Genomic DNA, 17,285 nt, shown 5'->3' with positions numbered 1-17,285 from the left:
AGAACGGTTTTACCCTTAAGAAATCTTTCTAAGAGTCCATTGGCCCGAGTGCCAGTGTCAGAGCAGGCCATTTCCTCCAAACTTGACAACACAGCTTCATATTGACAAAGTACTTTGTCAACGGCCTGGCCACGTACTGTCCACCTGGTGGGACACAGAGGCTTGATCCCCCTTATATTACCCCCAGTCACAGCCTGTCCAGCCAACAGCCCCTTAAACTTCCCAGACTGGTTGCTTAGAGTTCCCAGTTCATGCACCCACTGCAACGCATCACGCAGAATGGGAGAGGCACAACAAGCAGATTGTGTAATAAGATTCACACAGTGGGTACCACAGTGCACATACAATGCCAATGGCTGCTCTTTTTTCAGCACTACCTGCGCCCCAGAAAACTTCCCAGCCACATTAGCTGCTCCATCATAGGTCTGACCTCGCAGTGCAGTGATGCAGTGCATGTACAACATGTACTACATGTGCAATGCAGTGATTGGAATGTACAGCCTCAGTAGTACATCAACTGCTAGCTTGGCCATTTGTCATTTGCACCTCATGTAGTCCCACAAATGCTTCATTTGGCTCTAAGTCCTCGTCCACATATCTCAAACATAAAGAAACTTGCTCTTTCCCTTGTATGTCCTGAGTGCTATTCATTATAATGGAAGATTGGACCACAGGTAAGGACCTGATTATTGAGGGAATTTCCCGAACGATGGTGTTCCCAAATAAAGTTAGATATTCATTTTGGCCTTGTGGGCTCACATAGTCATGGCTACGAGTAAGCCAAAAGGACAAAAGAGAGTAATTTTTTGCCATAAACTTTACAAGATGATGCAAATTACCTTCATCTTCTTCATGTCCTCAAAAAGCAAGTCCCTGTCTTGTGAGATACCTTACACAGCCCATTATTTCCAGCAGACAATGTGTTGCCTCCCCCTGAGCTTTGGCCATTGCATCAGATAGCTGAGTATTAAACTGGGGCTTCCTCTATAACATTTATTTTAATTTTTTATTTATTTTTGCTCTATAACATTAACAGTAACAGCATGATGGTGTGCTCTGGTGGCTTGGTGTCGATTAAAGCTATCGATGGCATTCTTCCAATTATTGAAACCATTTAAGTAAAAAGCAGGCTCATTCTTTTTCTCCAGTGTGGTCTTTTTGATGGCATATGCTTTGACACATTCAAAACACAGAACTTTTTTTAGTGTAGGGCTACAATGCAGCCATGTAAACTGACTGTACCACTTTGCCTGGAATCTTAATGTCTTGTTTTTCAGTTGTTGCACTTCAACAAACTTTGGATCCGGCTGGTATGGCTTACTGACCATGTCCAGGACACTATACTGACTTGCTTGAGGTCTACCTTCACTCAAACTGGCTTTCCCCTAAAGAGCAAAGAAAAACATACAACTCTGTATTCACACTAGCTGACAAATTAACAACAAGCTCTAATAAAAGACCATTCCTTCATTATTAAAGCAGTTACATTAACAACCTCACCTAAAGCCCTGATGGTCCAGGAACATCTCCCTCAGCCTGCTCTACACTGTCCTGCCTTGACATTTGACTTTCCTATGTACAATTAATCAACCAAACAAACATGTAAATCAAGCAAACTATTCTAAAATCAATGTGTCATTTGTGAGCTCCAGAAGAAATCACAGAATATAATTACTCATAGTTAACAAAAATAAACTCTCACCTGAAGCCCTGAAGGTTCGACACTTCTCTCTCTACCTGTGCTGCAACATCACCACTCATTGTTTGAGTTCCCTAAATTCAGCCACATCAAATACAAATGGATATTTATATTGTATATAAATAAAAAGTTGCTCCTTATTTTGTAATTAAAATCAATTAGACATCACCTGAAGCACTGAAGGGCCAGCTGCTTCACCTTCAAGCTGCCCTGCATCATTAATACTGGATATCTGTGTTTCCTATAATCATATCATTTTACTATTATACAAGTGTGTTTTTAGTATTAAAGGATTAAATGTAACACAACCTTTTATATCATCCTATGATACTTACTGTCTGAGTGTTGAAATAGCTCCTTATGTCTCTTTTCTTTTTTGGTGGCATTATCTACAATCACAACACTAAGCATGAGCCTAAGTTTATTCAAATATAAAATCGTTTTTAACAATTATTAAAAGAAAATATAACACTATCTTATCTGTATTGTAATATCCAAAATAAACAGCCAGATTCAAGCATTTTTACCAGACACTAATGTTTGAACTAATTTACTTATGGACTGTGTGGAAATCTATGTAAAATCAAACCAATCTGTTCCTCTGTTTGTACTTTATCCTATTTCTAAAAGTAGAAATAGTCAATTAACTAGCACTATTATTATGTGGAACCCTAATTATGCTTTCTAAACAAAAAATAGCAATGTTTAGGCACCATCTCGTGTTGTTATACTCTATAAAACGAATAACACCTGCTATTTATATCTGAACCGCCTTAAAGTTATTTTTTTGAAAGCTTACATTCTTTGCTTGTCAATCTTTCCAGCAGTCTTCAGAACTCCTGCCTGACACAGAATATTTAGTTTTATAAAATAAAAAAAGTTTTTTGTTGATAAAATGTAGCTATTATACTTCAGAATTAAATATTATTTTAAGATGCTTATGTTGGTTACTCACATTTCTTAAGTTCCACAAATCAAAACTACTCTCTCCTGCTTCTGTTTTAGCGTAGATAATATTTAATTTTTTAATTGAGACTAGTTTCGTAGTCTAATATTCGTTGTAGTAACCGCAGTATTCTAGCGTGAATTAAATTTAAATTTCGCGCTGCAAGCACGCACGCACAGAAAACAGCCAACCAGGGAGAGAGAAGGCGGGATTTAAGGCAAAACAACCAATGAGAGTGGAGTTAAACAGCACACAGCACAGTTAGGTGCGCTGGAAAGACCGACTTGACACGCAGGCTGGCAGACGGAGCTGCAGCAGCAGCCGCCAAGCAGCGGAGCCGCAAGAGGAAAATAAGCGACTGCTGCAACAACGCTGTATTGTAAATTATAAACATGTTATTCACATCGAATTATTGGTAGGGACAATTAGGTCGGTCCAAAATTTTGGTAGGGACATGTCCCTGTGGTCCCTATACAAACCCACGCCCATGGTTTCAAGCATAAGGCTTGTTCGATTTGCTCTTCAATAGCGCTATGAGTGTTATTACAGCATTAATATGGAATATTAATGCCGCTTAATTATTTATTTGTTTAACTTTAGAAGTAATTGATTTTAGTGACCCCTAGCCTCCCGGAGGTAGAATCGCATTATTAAATTTAAGGGTTCTTAAAGTTTACACATTCTTTACAATGTTATTTTATCAGAGAATGCTTTGTTTGACTCAAAATTTGCATTGTGAATGGGTTGAAACCAGGGCTGTCAGTTTTAACACATTAGTAACGCGTTAACTTTGTTAGACCATAACGGCGACGTTTTTTTAACATGCGTTAATTGCACATCAATTCAACCTGAAAAACTCACACGGACAATTAGAAGAATTTTATTGACACAATGTTTTAAGACTTTGGCGCTCAGACCTCGGCAGGAAACATTAGCGCTGAATTTTACTTTAATATGCATAAGCAGATGTATGAGAACGGGGATGTTTCCCCCCAGGCCTGAAACTGGTGGTGGAGTGGTTTAGTCCATAGACTGCTGGTTGGCGAGACCATCTGCTTGAGCTGTATTGGTGAGGTCCAGTAGACTGCGAGAGCTGATGCTAGTGCTTCACTCAGGGACCCGGAAAGATAGATGTCCAACTTGAATACACACAGGTTTGCATGAACCTGTCCATGATGAGCAAGCATGAAGCGACAGTGGAGAGGAAAAACTCCCCTTTGGGAAGAAACCTGTGGCAGAACCAGGCTCAACATGGCGGTCTTCTGCTGGACCGATTGAGATGTGACAGGGAATGCAGTAAGAGTCCAGGAGGAATTACAGTCTGATAGGGACGGGGTTGAAGGAACACCATGGAAAAGCCAGATGGAGCTTAGCTACGATGGTGGAGAAGGGGTTGGTGGTGGGTTGAATCGGGGTCATCTGAGTCAAAATCTGACATTGCGCAACCACTGCTTGCGCTTTGCTGGGTAGCAGGCTGAGACGTGGACTTGAAGTTCTTTTAAGATGAACTCTGGATGCTGATTGGGCTTTGTGGAGGTGCAGTTTAAAGCTGATTGGCGTCGGAGGCAGATGAGCCTCTGATCGGATGGAGGTAAGTAAAACAGTTTCTTCAGTAGAATTTCCGCCTAGGCTTCATAACACGCATACCGTTCCGTAATGTTTATTTCCCCTGCAAAATTGCCTATTGCAAAATTGCATATTAAAATGCCCAAATAGCCATTTACACTTTCAGAAATAAAATAAGGTAAAATATTGAATATAAAATATTGAAATTATGCGATTAATCGCAATTAAAATTTTTAATCGTTTGACAACCTTAGTTGAAATACATGCCAAATGTTCTAAATTGGTTAAGCTAATTTAACTCCATTCCATGTTTTTTAAGTTCAACTTTGGTTTGTTAACTCAGATCTGCAGTGAACCAGGATTCACTGAGTTATTCTGATGATGATCAACCATTTAGTTTTGTCTTTTGTTTCTTTCTGTGTGTACATAGTTCCTTAGCTTAGCTTCTTTTTTTAATCTTAATTTTGCTTAGTAGTTTAGTTAAGCTTCACTAGCCTAGAAAGGTATTTGTTGATTGAAATATAGTGTTAATTCAGATAAACAGCATTATATAGTGATGTTCTCTGGATGTTCATTTTATTTCTGTTAATAAATTCTTGAACTTGCAGAGAGATGGTGACTCATTTAATCTACATGTGTGCAGAGTTTGCTGTTAAAACATCCTCTGTGCTCAAATCATCCCATTCAACTATTTTCCTGATATCATCTCCCGGGCTGATATCCACCGGACAATACCTAACAGAGAGTTATTTATTAAACACTAAATAACTTTAAAACAGTGTATAATTGCACAACAATGTTCAATGTAAAAGTACTTTCAGAGAATAGAAGTGAGGAAAGGGAAATAGTAGTGTGAATAATAAAGACTCGTCAGTCTAATAGTGCTGCATCATCCAAAATAAAAACTGTTGTATTATTTCATTACATGTGGAGAAGGCTTTTGACATGGTCTATTGGAAATTTCTGTTTGCATCCTTTAATGCATTTGGATTTGGAAATACATTTTGTAATGGATCAGATTACTATATAGCTCACACAATGCTTGTGTTAAAACAATTTACTGGATTACTCAGTGCTTCAGTCTTGAAAGAGGCGCCAGACGGGACTGTACACTCCCCTCACTGATCACTGTTCATTCAAACACTGGCAGCTGTGATTCATCAAACCAAAAATATTAGGTTCTCTGGTTGCTTTGAGTTTTGTCTTGTCTAGGTTCTTGTTTACTGTTAGTTTATCCTGTTTTGTCATCAGTTTTAGTCTTAGCTTTATTTTCTGTTTTAGGTTTGTACTTCAGGGCTGTTTTGTTCGTTATTAGATCATGTGTAGTTTGTTTCTGTCCACTTGTCTTGTCAGCTTTTTAGATTTGTCTGATCTGTTTTTGTTTTGAGCCTCAGCACTGATGTCTGGGGTCTGTTTCAATAAGGAGGTTCAACCAACTCTGAGTTAAAACTTGAACTCTGAGTTGACTTAGCCTGAGATGGGAAACTCTGAGTTTTGGGTTTCAGAACAGCTGAAATGAGTTAGTTTAATCAACTTTGAGTTCACTGACTCTGAGTTAAGCGTGTGCACCACAACTATAAAAAGCCATTATCAATGGAGCGCAGATATTAGAGAGAGTTAGCTTGGGTGAAAATAGCTGCTCGAGTCAATGCGTAAGTTTACATTTTAATTACTTTTACACAGTGTTGGGTGTAATGAATGAAGTTACTAAGTCATCTAAATACTGTAATTAAATTAAAGACTATAAAACAATAGTGGATTTAATATCAAATTTTAAAAGGTATATTTTTAATTTAAATTTCTCCCTCTAGTTACACACTTTGGTAAATTTAAGATTAATTCATGCAATTGAATATTGTTTATTTGAAAGCATTAGAAGTGCAGTTTCTTGTCTCTCCTTGTATTGCTCAAGTGGTTGAGGTTGATTTGGGATTTAGAAAGTAATTAATAAGTAAGTAAAACAAATTAGTAAGTAGACCAATACTTTCTAGAGACAGTAATTATTACATTAATCTAATTAGACTTGTTGAAGATAAAATTTGTAGTTAGTAATTAAGAACTATTTTAGAGTAACTCACCCAACTGTTATAATATCAGAGGTGAAACTGGGAGAACAGTATTTTATTAAACCTAATTTAATTTTCATGGATAGGTGCAATCCTGCAGGCATCAAAAGAACATGGCAGCAGCTGAAAATGAAATATAAAAACATACTTCAAGCAGGTAAGCCTTGAGCACATCATAGGAGTAGAGTAGCTACCTGGCTTTACAAACATTTGACATATTAAATGACTCAATGGCATTCAGTGTCTAGCAGTGTAGCAGCATTTTTGACATAGGTCTAAATGTTCATTCTCATTTGACTTCTACTCAGCCAACAGAAAGAAGGCAGAGGCTCGTAAAACAGGGGGAGGACCTGCACCACCACCCCTGACAAAAGCAGAAGAGATGGCCCTGAGCCTAAATGCTGGAAGGCCGATGGCTGAGGGAATTCCTGGAGGGACTTCATCAGAGCCAGTCACTCCAGAAGATTTAAGTGCCTTCATAAAATGTAAGAGGTCTATCTACAGCGTTGTTTTTTTGTTACATAGACTAAATGTGATATTTCCATTTATATTACTTTGGGTTGGGTTTTTTGTTCATCCCAACAGATTTGGATGGTAATATCTGCCTCTTGGAGCCTCCTGTCCCAACAGTACCCCATACAGTTGTCAGTAGCCTACTCCATACACCATCAATTATGACAAATAGTATTATAAAGTGTACTCTATGAAATGCTCATCTTCACAGGATGATGGGGATGAAGAAACCATTTCTGCTGCCACAGACTGGCCTACAGAGGTAATTTTAATATTACATTTATATGTGGAGTAGCCTATAGAATCCAAGTTTATATCTATAAATGGTGATTCTTATCTCTACCCCCCAGAGTGTGGAAGAACAGCAGGAGGAAGGTCCATCAACTTCTGGTGCACAGATGGACACAGTTAAGTGATTTACAGTAAATGCCACAGTTTCACTCTGAATTTTAGACTACATTCATGATGTAACTCTAATCTAATGTATTTTCAGTTGCCAGTTAAGGAGTTATATAGACTTCTTCTTATTAAAAAGATAGAAAAAAACAGCAAAGAACTTGTATACTTGGACTGCCAGATCCAAAAGGCAGATCTGGAAATCGACATTTTGAAACTAAAGCTAGAGGTGAGTGTATGGTCACAGGTGAATTCTAGGAAATATTGAAACTATTTTAAAATCTTTTTTTTTGTTGTTTTCTTTTTTTTTTTTAGCAAATGAAGAACACCATATAAATTGCTGTGATAGGATAGGGATATGACAAAAAAATCCACTCTGGGCCTCAAAATCCTTTCCTGACATAAATGTAACTCCCTACGAAGTAATACAGCCTCTTCGTCAACAGCATCATCCATAAATGGACATGCCATTTCATTCCCTTTGATGCGCTCTGCATGACTGAAATGTGTGCAATGAATATGTCCCCAAAGAATCAATGAGGTGTTTAAACACCACTTCCTTTTTAAAAAAGGGGAGGAGACCAAAATAAACTCTGGGTTTTCTCAAGAAAACCTGCTCCCGACCAGGTTAGGTTCACAGAGTAAATTGCCATGGTCACTGACTCTGAGTATAAGTTACCTCTCTTTCAGAAACGGGCTTGACTTACTCTGCTTTCTCAGGTTTAACTTACCTCCCTTTCTGAAACAGAAAACCCAGAGTTTCCCTCATTTCAGGGTTAACATACTCAGAGTTTTCACTTAACCTCCTTTCTGAAACAGGCCCCTGGTCTAATTACTTACTCTGCACACCTGCCTAACTCCACCCCTGCTGCAATCACCTCTCACCGGTTTCACCTTCTTCCACCTCCATATAAACTGTTGAGACCAGAGACGGTGTTTTTGTTTTTTTCCCTGTTTTGCTTTTTGCTAATAAAAGAACCTGATCTGAACCTCTGCTGGTCTGGCTGAATTCTGGGTCCCATGCCTCTGATCATTACATGTTCTGTTTAGGCTGTGGAGATGCAGCCAGTACTGGTCGGGCAGAGATTTTAACAACTTCAAACAGACCAAGTTAAGCCATAACTTTAGGAGGTCAAGGGCAACTTTTAATAATATCAGTCCCTCTCATCTCGACTCCAAAGACAGGACATCCGTTACAATCATTTATATTACTTTGCAATAGAGGCAGATTACGAAGCGCAGACATTGAGTATGTGGACATCAATATTTCTAAAAGGTTGATTGAGCTGACACAATTAAAATGTAATCCATTATCAAAATTAAAAAGGTGATGATCTCACAAGGGAGAAATCTCCCTTCCTCACTTATGACAAGAATGTATGTAATTAAATGCTGGTCCTCCTGAAAATAAATTATATCTTCTACAAGATCCCAGTTAAACCACCCCAGACTTTGTTCTAAATCTCATATTTTGGGATTTAGGTTTAACCAATTGTAAAAATGTTTAAAGAATTGGAACTTTAGACTTTTATGAATATTACATGGCATATAGATCACAATATATCTTAAACGGACAGTCTATGGATAGACACTGAAAAAATGCTATGTAAGGAAATCTGAAACCTGACACATCTGACATGGCATTATTACACCACTTTTAGCAGTCAAATGGCTCAGTCTATTCATATGTTGAACAAGCATTTTAAAAAAGCTGGTGTTTCATACATGACAGAAAGGCTTTTCTAAAGACTAAAGACAAAAAAGGTTGCTGAGTTAGGAGTTCTATAGAAGGTGGGTCAGTAGTTCTTTACATTTGCTCAGGTATAAAAGGAAAGGGTTAAACCAGGTAGTATGCACTACAGGAGCAAGAGCAACCACTCATCCACAGCCAACATGAGCAACATGAGCATGAGGGGCAAGGTACTGAATCTTTGGTTTATTAATAAATATATTTATTTGGAAGGCTTCATGTTTGTTTCTAAAATATAATTCTATCTTTCCTAGATCATCTTCTACGAGGATAGGAACTTCCAAGGTCGCTCCTATGAGTGCATGAGCGACTGTTCCGACATGCACTCCTACATGAGCAGGTGTCACTCCTGCCGGGTGGAGAGTGGCTGCTTCATGGTCTATGATCGCCCCAACTACATGGGAAACCAGTACTTCATGAGGAGGGGAGAGTATGCTGACTACATGAGCATGATGGGCTGGAATGACTGCATCAGGTCCTGCCGTATGATTCCTATGGTAGGAAATCTTACCTCTTAATAGCATTTATTTTCTAAAGCTACAAACCCAGTCTAACCTTTTTTATGTTTTACAGTACAGGGGATCTTACAGGATGAGGATCTATGAGAGGGAGAACTTTGGGGGTCAGATGTATGAGATGATGGATGACTGTGACTCTATTATGGACCGCTACCATATGTCCAACTGCATGTCCTGCCACGTGATGGATGGCCACTGGCTGATGTATGAGCAGCCCCACTACAGAGGCAGGATGATGTACCTGAGGCCTGGAGAGTACAGGAACTTCATGAACATGGGCATGAGCGGCATGAGATTCATGAGCATGAGGAGAATCATGGATTCCTGGTATTAAATTTGTACTCTTTAATACCACTGAATTAAAATACTCTGAACAACTGGGATCTTTGTCATGATCGTTAAGTGGTTATTATACACATACAATCACACAATATAAACTTTATGTGTTTTTTTTTTGAAAACTAAGTTCAGTATAAAAAGCTGCACCTAAAATGAGATACCAGTGTTTCCAGAACTGTATTATCTAGAAAATACTTTTACAGAGTATGCTAATGGATATTTTAAAAAGCAACATATGCTCTACTTTATGAATAAATGAGAAACAACAAAGCTGCTCACTAATGGTACAAACTTGTTGAGAAAGGGTTACAAAGCCATTTCTAGTGCTAAGCAAACCACAGCAAAAGCCATTGTGCAAAATAGAAGCGTGGTGAACCTTCTTAGGAGCAGGTGACCTAACACAATGACTCCAATAGTGCATCAATCAATAGATCAGAAAAGAACAATATGAAAAGCACTGCAGGTCTTACTTGTATCAGTGAAGATCAGTGTTCATGGTTCAATGAGACAGAGACTGAACAAAACTGGTATGCATGGAAGAGTTCTTAGGTCAAAAGCACTACTCACCATAGAACACAAATATCCATCCAACATTTTAATGATCCCCAAGACTTTTGGAAAAAGACTCTATTTTGTAAGGGTTAAGACATTGGGTGTTATAATACCAGATTATTTCAGAAACAGTACTTCTTACCAACAGGCAAACAGAGTAGAGGTAATCTGATGGCCTTGAGCAGCTGTTTTTCTTCAGGATGTGTAGGACTTGCAGTAATTTCTACACTAGTAGAAATTTCAAAAGAAGAATATTTGGCTATTTGTTTGAGATTTTAAATTTACGTTCATTTGGATTACGAAGCATTTGATCTCAACCAGGCCAGCAAGTCTACCTCTTAAGGGCAAAAAATGAAACAATATTTACCAATGAGTCTAAAGAAAATCTGGACACCTTGCTAATCTCTCCAAACATGTATCATGTCCTCTTTCTTTCACCCTTTCTCCTTTTTTTGTCTTCTACCTTCTTGTTTTAGTGTCCATAAAATTTGAAATATTCCCTGCATAAATTATAAAAAAAAAACTACTTGCATATATAACTCAAGCGGAGCACTACAGCGAAAGAAGTAAGGCTCTGCTTGTGAAAGTAAAATCTGTTGGGCTCTTTTTGGCATTAAGACAACAATTCTTATTGCCACATTGCCAGACAGGACGCTAAAAAAAAACGGATGCTCTTTAACAGACAGTCATAAGGCATATTCAGTAATGTATAAAAATGTAATTTCATACTGAAATACTTCAGTTTATGTTATTTAAGAACGACAGATACGTTGTACGGCATATGGTTAAATATGTAAATGAAATGCTTTGTTTTATGCTATTAAACAAAGAGATGTGGTATTACAAATCAATACACATATAAATTAATACATTTTATATTTTGTTAAAGAAACAAGTTAGATTGTTGAGTTAAATTTATTTCACTCTCTAACATGTACAAGCCTGAGCTATCTCTACACACCAACAATAATTTCTTCATATTTTTATGTGCTGCGAAAGCACACATGCATACACACTTTTTTTAAAGGCCTGAAAAATTTACAGGTCATTCTAGTGTCTTACACTACCCCGCTTACAACTATGGCTGGAGCTTGAGACCCTTGAAAAACAACAGTTTTGCACAGTTTCTTGCATCTATTTGTATTCTGTAACTCCAGGGTACTTAATTCAGTAATGTGATTCAGCTTTATTTTGTGATAATTTATTAATAAGCATAAAATTGTGGTCCATCTGTTGTTCTGCATTGTTCTCACTAGGTAAAAGCTCAGCTCAAGAGCCAATCTCAGCCCAAAATGGTGATATGCACCACGTGATCTACTTTCAATAGTTATCCCCAGTTATTGCAGCCATAAACTGCAGAAAATACTGGTAAAATTGCTCCCTCTGTGTTTACTCTCGTCGGCTATTATGGCAATTAAGACAGACCCATCCAATATGGCGGCGATGCAGATTGCGCTCCAGCACGTGATAAGGCGTCAAGGTATATAATGTCTATGCTCACGATAACTCGGACCCAGGTTTACGCTCATTTTGGAGACGGGGGAAATTGGCGACGCAAATGGTAAAATAGTGAATTGCAGCCACATCGCATGATGATTGTTCTCAGGCGTTCAATTTCACTCCATATCAATGCAATTAAATTAAATTTTATTTATATAGTGCCAATTCATGATACATGTCATCTCAACGCACTTTCCAAAGTCAAATTCAATCAGATTATACAGACTGGATCAGATTATACAGATTAGTCAAAAAAACAAACATGCTAATACCACCACAGACTGCAGGTGTACCCATTAGATTAGCCATCTTGAAAGGACAACAAATACAGAGCACACAGGTTTTCTTTCAACCCCTTTCTTACTTCCAGGAATCCAACCTGGTCATCCGGGGCACACCCCTGCTTGAGCTGAACAACCGCTCAGCTTACCTGTTAGTGGAGAATCCAACCCACATGCCGATCCAAGTGGTGGTGAAGAAACCTCTCGGGGTGCTCATCGAAAGCTCTTTCCACGACTTTGAGCTGAGCATTCCCGTCATCCGAGACCTGCCCTTATCCTTGACCGGCAGACAGGACTCCCCAGACACTGTATTTACTTTTCCTTCCAACATGATCCAAATCAGGCGACATGTAGCTCGGCCTGCTGGATCCATTTGTGGTGCTACGCTTGAAGCTGAAGGAAACCTGTTGGTGTATGCGACAGCAACCAACCCAACAGAACCAGCACCAAATCAACCAGAGAACCGGGACTCACCCACTGAGCCCTGCCCTGGTTCCGAAACAGAAATTATGCAACAGCTGGGAAAGGCTGATGCACTGACCACTGAAACAGAGGAAACAGCACTTAAGGAGCTGTTTTATGAGTTTCAGCCCATTCAGCCCAAAGATTCAAACGAACTTGGGATCACATTGACACATGTCCACGACTCACCAGTAGGAGAACACAGAAGCTGCAAAGCTAATCTGAAAACTCTCCAACAGGTGGTGTCCTGGCCCTTAACGGCCCAGGACAACCAGGAGTATGTACAAGGCTGCTTAACCTGCAGCCAGTTACAACCCACACGACCGCCAGACCGAGCCCTGCTTCAGCAAAGGGGGGTTATATTTCCGTGGTCACATTTGCAGACTGACTGGAACGGTCCAGTCCCCAAATCGTCAAAAGGTAACAGATATCTTTTGACAATAACAGGCAGTTTCACAGAATGGGTCGAATGTTTGCCGGCACCGAATGACACCGCTGTCACCACAGCAGCCCTGCTGCTAAATCACGTTTTCAGCCGGTGGGGCCTTCCCCTGCCCATCGACTCGGACAGAGGAACGCATTTCACGTCAAACATCCTGACTGTGCTTTCTGACATGTTGGGCGTGGAAGTTAAATTCCACATCCCCTACCGCCCACAGTCATCCGGACAGGTGGAGCGAATGAACTGCACCGTGGTCAGCATGTCAAAGGAACATGCCAGCAGCCATGGCAGGAACTGGGATAAAAAGCTTCCCCTGGTCCTAATGCTAATCCGCTCTACCTCACCATGCTCCAAAGGGGTGACACTTTTTCAGATGATGACAGGAAGACAAAGGACACTTCCCCTGAATCTCATCTACCAGCCCGAAGACGTCAGTGTGAAAACCGTCTACACGGCACACCAGTGTGTCACTGACTTAACAGATCGTCTCCGAACGACTTTCGCGTGGCCTCAAAAGAACCTAGAAGCCAGCGTGCAAAGTCCAGAGTACACATGGGTTCAAGCGAACCAAACTAAACCATCCACTAAACTCTCCTCAGAGGGAACGGAGCCTAACTCCGCCCCCGCCGAAGAGAACAATGCATAGCATTAAATAGGACAAGTGCATGTTCAATCAGGACACTTTAAACATGGACTAATAGGACGGGTGTATGGACACAGGACGGATTCCTCCGTACCTGGTACCAGTAGATTTGGTTGAAGAGGTTCTCAAATCTGCCTCTAGTGAAACACTGCAACCACCTCAAACACACCTGGCGTACAGCCTAGGTAGTGCAATTCCAATATTTGTAAATCCTGACAACGTGGAGATAGGATTTATGCTAAACCTTCCCATCATTGAAAGAGCTAACGTGTATAGGCTTAAATTAGTATTGAATGTCGGTTTTTGGCAAGGTGAGACCCACGTACACCTACAAACCTCCTCAATATTGGCATATCATGATGCTGACCCCAAACTTTATTTAGTCCCTAATTTGGATTTGTGTACCAAAACCAAAGACATCCACTGGGTATGCCCAAGCAACCCATTTATCAGAGACGTTACCAATTACCTGTGTGGTCTAAGGAATGAATCCCCTGAACAAACCTGTCAGGCTAGAATGACCCTTAAAGATGCAGGTGTGAAAACCAAAATTGAGCGGGCAGGTAACCGCTGGCTCGTTAGCACCCCAGAGGCAGAAGCCCTGTTATCCTACGAGCAGCACGACACAGTTACTAGACTAAAACTGCCCAACCAAACGATTTTCTGTTCCCCACCTCAAGGTGCTGTAGTCCACATTGGAAACATGGTTTTGCATCACCTTGACGTTGACAAATATGACTCAGAGATTGAAATAATAGATGTCTTTAAGGGATACAATTTCAGCATTGATGTCGGCATTGAAAGACAGCTTTTACTTCCAGGCACCCAGCTGATTAAATTCAGTCTCACTCCATCAGAGTTGAGCTTGGTCCCTCTGCTTCGCTTCCCCAGAGCTATAGAGCCGACCGACACTCACATTATGACCATTATTGTGGTTCTCCTTGTATTTAGATGGGCCATCACTACTGCGATGGCGTATGCAGCATACAAGCAGATCAAACAGTTGAAAACCAGCCTTTTTCCCTCTCTCCTTTCTTTGGTTCAAAGTTCAAACCTGATGACCAATGAATGTATCGACAATGGTGATTGTGAAGTTTGCATTTTCGTTTTTTTTTTTTTCATTTGTTTGCCTTATTAGCCAATAGGAAGTACTAGCTATAGCTTAGTCTGCCCAGGCTAGGTCACTGACCCAGGCACAATGAATGCTTTGTTTTTTTTTCCTCGTCTTGGATGATGAACGGAACTGCATGAATCCCGAAGGACTACTAGAAAGACTATTTGGTTGTTCCACTCATGCACAACGGATTTTCGTCACGCCAGAATGGACTTTGTTGTAGCTTTAAAGACTGTGACCAGCATCCCACTCTTCAAAGCTAAAGGGGGGTATGTTATGCCATTACATGACGTGACAAAAACGGCATTAATTCGGGACGTAACGGACCGCATTACCCATGATGCAATGTGGTCAAAATGGCCACCAACTCCCATCATGCAACGCAGCCCAAAATGGCTGCCGCCCTAACAATGGAGCGGAGAGATAACGTTGCTAGGCAAAAGTTGATAAAACTCGGCCACGCAGGACAATCTGCCTTCTTCCCTGGCGCCCTGCCAACCCGAGAAGACACACAGCTGTTTCACTCCGTTGGGGCAATCCCACGCCACGTGCTCGAGTTTCTCGCTGGACCGAGATTTGTTCGGAGCAAAACTATTCCCTGTACAGACAGGAGGTCGACTCTAAAAGGTACTTTTAATTCCCTCTGATCAAATACTGGAAGCCGCCTTATCTCCCAGTGATCGAAAGAGGACTACGCTTGTGCTGGGCCGAGCCAAGCGGCCGTGAGCCCGGAGGAAGAGACGAAAGAGCCTTCTCGCCTTTTCCTGCTGCTGCCCGCTCTGGTGCATTCAGGACGCCGTGTTATTCCGAGCGCTCACAAACCCGAAGCCGGGACTTTCATTCGGGACCACCTCAAAGTAACGGGGTTCTCCTCTTTTATTTCTTTTTCATCCATAGGATGTTTAGAAGTGCCTGGGCAGACGTTAGAACTTTGTAGGTGCAGGTTAATGCTTTTATTCCACGACGAAGTTGGAATTATTTTGCTGAATGTTTTTCTTTGTATGTGCATGCATTTTACAATTGATTTTGCTGTGTTGATTTGTGATTTATCAATAACCCCGCCGTGGGTCACTGCTTCAGTTCTTTTCCATCTTATTCCCTGCCTTTCCCCCCCTCTCTCTTTTCGCTTCTTCTTATCAGTTTAATCTCTTTGTCCAAGCTCAATTCGCGGTCTTTGCTTAAACTCCCAGTTAGCCGCTCCCTCTCGAAGCGAGGCATTATCCCATCAGCGTAAGCGTGGTTACGTCATTAGGACCTCCCCTCATACGTCATCGTAGCAGCCATCTTGGGAGGGTGACGTGTATCTGAACTGTAGGGAGCTTAGCTGAACTAGCTTGTGTAAGACATCAAAGCGTCCAGTGAGATTCCCGAAGCTGTTCTGTCAGTCAATGCTGATACGTCAAATGCCGGTGTTTTGAGGGCGGTGTTAAACAACTGTGAGTTAAGTTAAGATCTGCTAACCGCTCATTTTAATCCATTATTTATTTTTGGTTTTGTTCTTTTATTTCCACATATATATTTTGCATGTTTTAGTTTTAGTAGTGAGTAAGAATTCCAAAGCTGTTGAATCAGAGAATTACTGTAACAGGGAATTGCTTTTGGTTCAATAAATCCAACGACTGCGGAATAGACATTGTAGACATTCAATCTAATTCACAGTTGCGTGGCTATTCAGAATTCAGAGCTAACCTCCTTTGGAGTTAACATCTGATATTAATACAGAGACATATCATTGGATGGTGATAAGGAATAAGGATTTAAACTCTAATTGCAGTTACATTGGGGTTCTCACAGCTGCCGGATAAACCTCGTCGGTTAAAAGTCCGACCAGATCATTTATTCCAGCATAAATGAGTTCATAACAGCAAATTAACTAATGCAGTAGTGGTATAAATTCTTACAAGCTTATAGCTAACATCACCACCATTTGAACTATATTGTGTTATAGCAGAATTTTGAGTTGAATGATTTATTATTCAACCAGCTTCTGGCATGACACACAAAATGTTTAACGTTCCAAGGATTTATTGCAAGGTTGAATAGTGGAACCAACGAACAGGCAAACAGAAAAATCTTAATGCAGTATCTGGTACAAGGCAGGCAGGTATCGCAGAAAGCAGAGTCCAGGGACACACAGGCAGGGAAAGAGCGATGAGCTTCTGGCAAAGATGGCTTGGCAGAACCAGGTATAAATAAGCTAACAAACAGGTGAGCTGAGTAAATCACTAATTAATCAGAACAGGTGGAATTAATCAAGGACGGGGGAGTGACTGAGGGAGCTGACAGGACTAGTAGAAGGGAACAGAATCTAAATAAGGTAAATAGAGAACCAGAACTACTACTAAGACAGGCCTAAGAACATAACCACCAAGACTAAATAATATGCCAGGGTAAACTAAAATACACAAGCTGTAACACAAATCAAACAGAGTCTCCACGGGACCCACTAGAACATGGGGACAAGTAAAAGTGAAGTACAAGAATATTCTACAAAATGG

General features: G+C 40.3%; 1 protein-coding gene across 1 annotated transcript; it reads left to right on the top strand.

Annotated features, from left to right (window-relative positions):
* Positions 1-8,996: 8,996 nt before the first annotated feature.
* LOC105922467 (gamma-crystallin M2) lies at positions 8,997-9,837 on the top strand. Its single transcript, XM_012858359.3, has 3 exons — positions 8,997-9,106; positions 9,191-9,433; positions 9,510-9,837. The coding sequence occupies exons 1-3, from the start codon at positions 9,038-9,040 to the stop codon at positions 9,786-9,788; spliced, it is 591 nt and encodes a 196-aa protein (XP_012713813.2). The 5' UTR covers positions 8,997-9,037; the 3' UTR covers positions 9,789-9,837.
* Positions 9,838-17,285: the final 7,448 nt, after the last annotated feature.

The sequence above is a fragment of the Fundulus heteroclitus genome, chromosome 7 (assembly GCF_011125445.2).
Source record: "Fundulus heteroclitus isolate FHET01 chromosome 7, MU-UCD_Fhet_4.1, whole genome shotgun sequence".
Taxonomy (NCBI): Eukaryota; Metazoa; Chordata; class Actinopteri; order Cyprinodontiformes; family Fundulidae; genus Fundulus; species Fundulus heteroclitus.
Note: the sequence above shows the minus strand (reverse complement) of the source record. Positions and strands in the feature narration are given on the sequence as shown.

What these genes read in the sequence shown, in the direction of transcription:
- LOC105922467 (XM_012858359.3), top strand. Translation starts at nt 9,038, where the DNA reads ATGCACTACAGGAGCAAGAGCAACCACTCATCCACAGCCAACATGAGC. An exon ending in ACATGAGCATGAGGGGCAAG is followed by an intron (nt 9,107 to 9,190) that starts GTACTGAATCTT and finishes TATCTTTCCTAG; the next exon opens with ATCATCTTCTACGAGGATAG. An exon ending in CCTGCCGTATGATTCCTATG is followed by an intron (nt 9,434 to 9,509) that starts GTAGGAAATCTT and finishes TATGTTTTACAG; the next exon opens with TACAGGGGATCTTACAGGAT.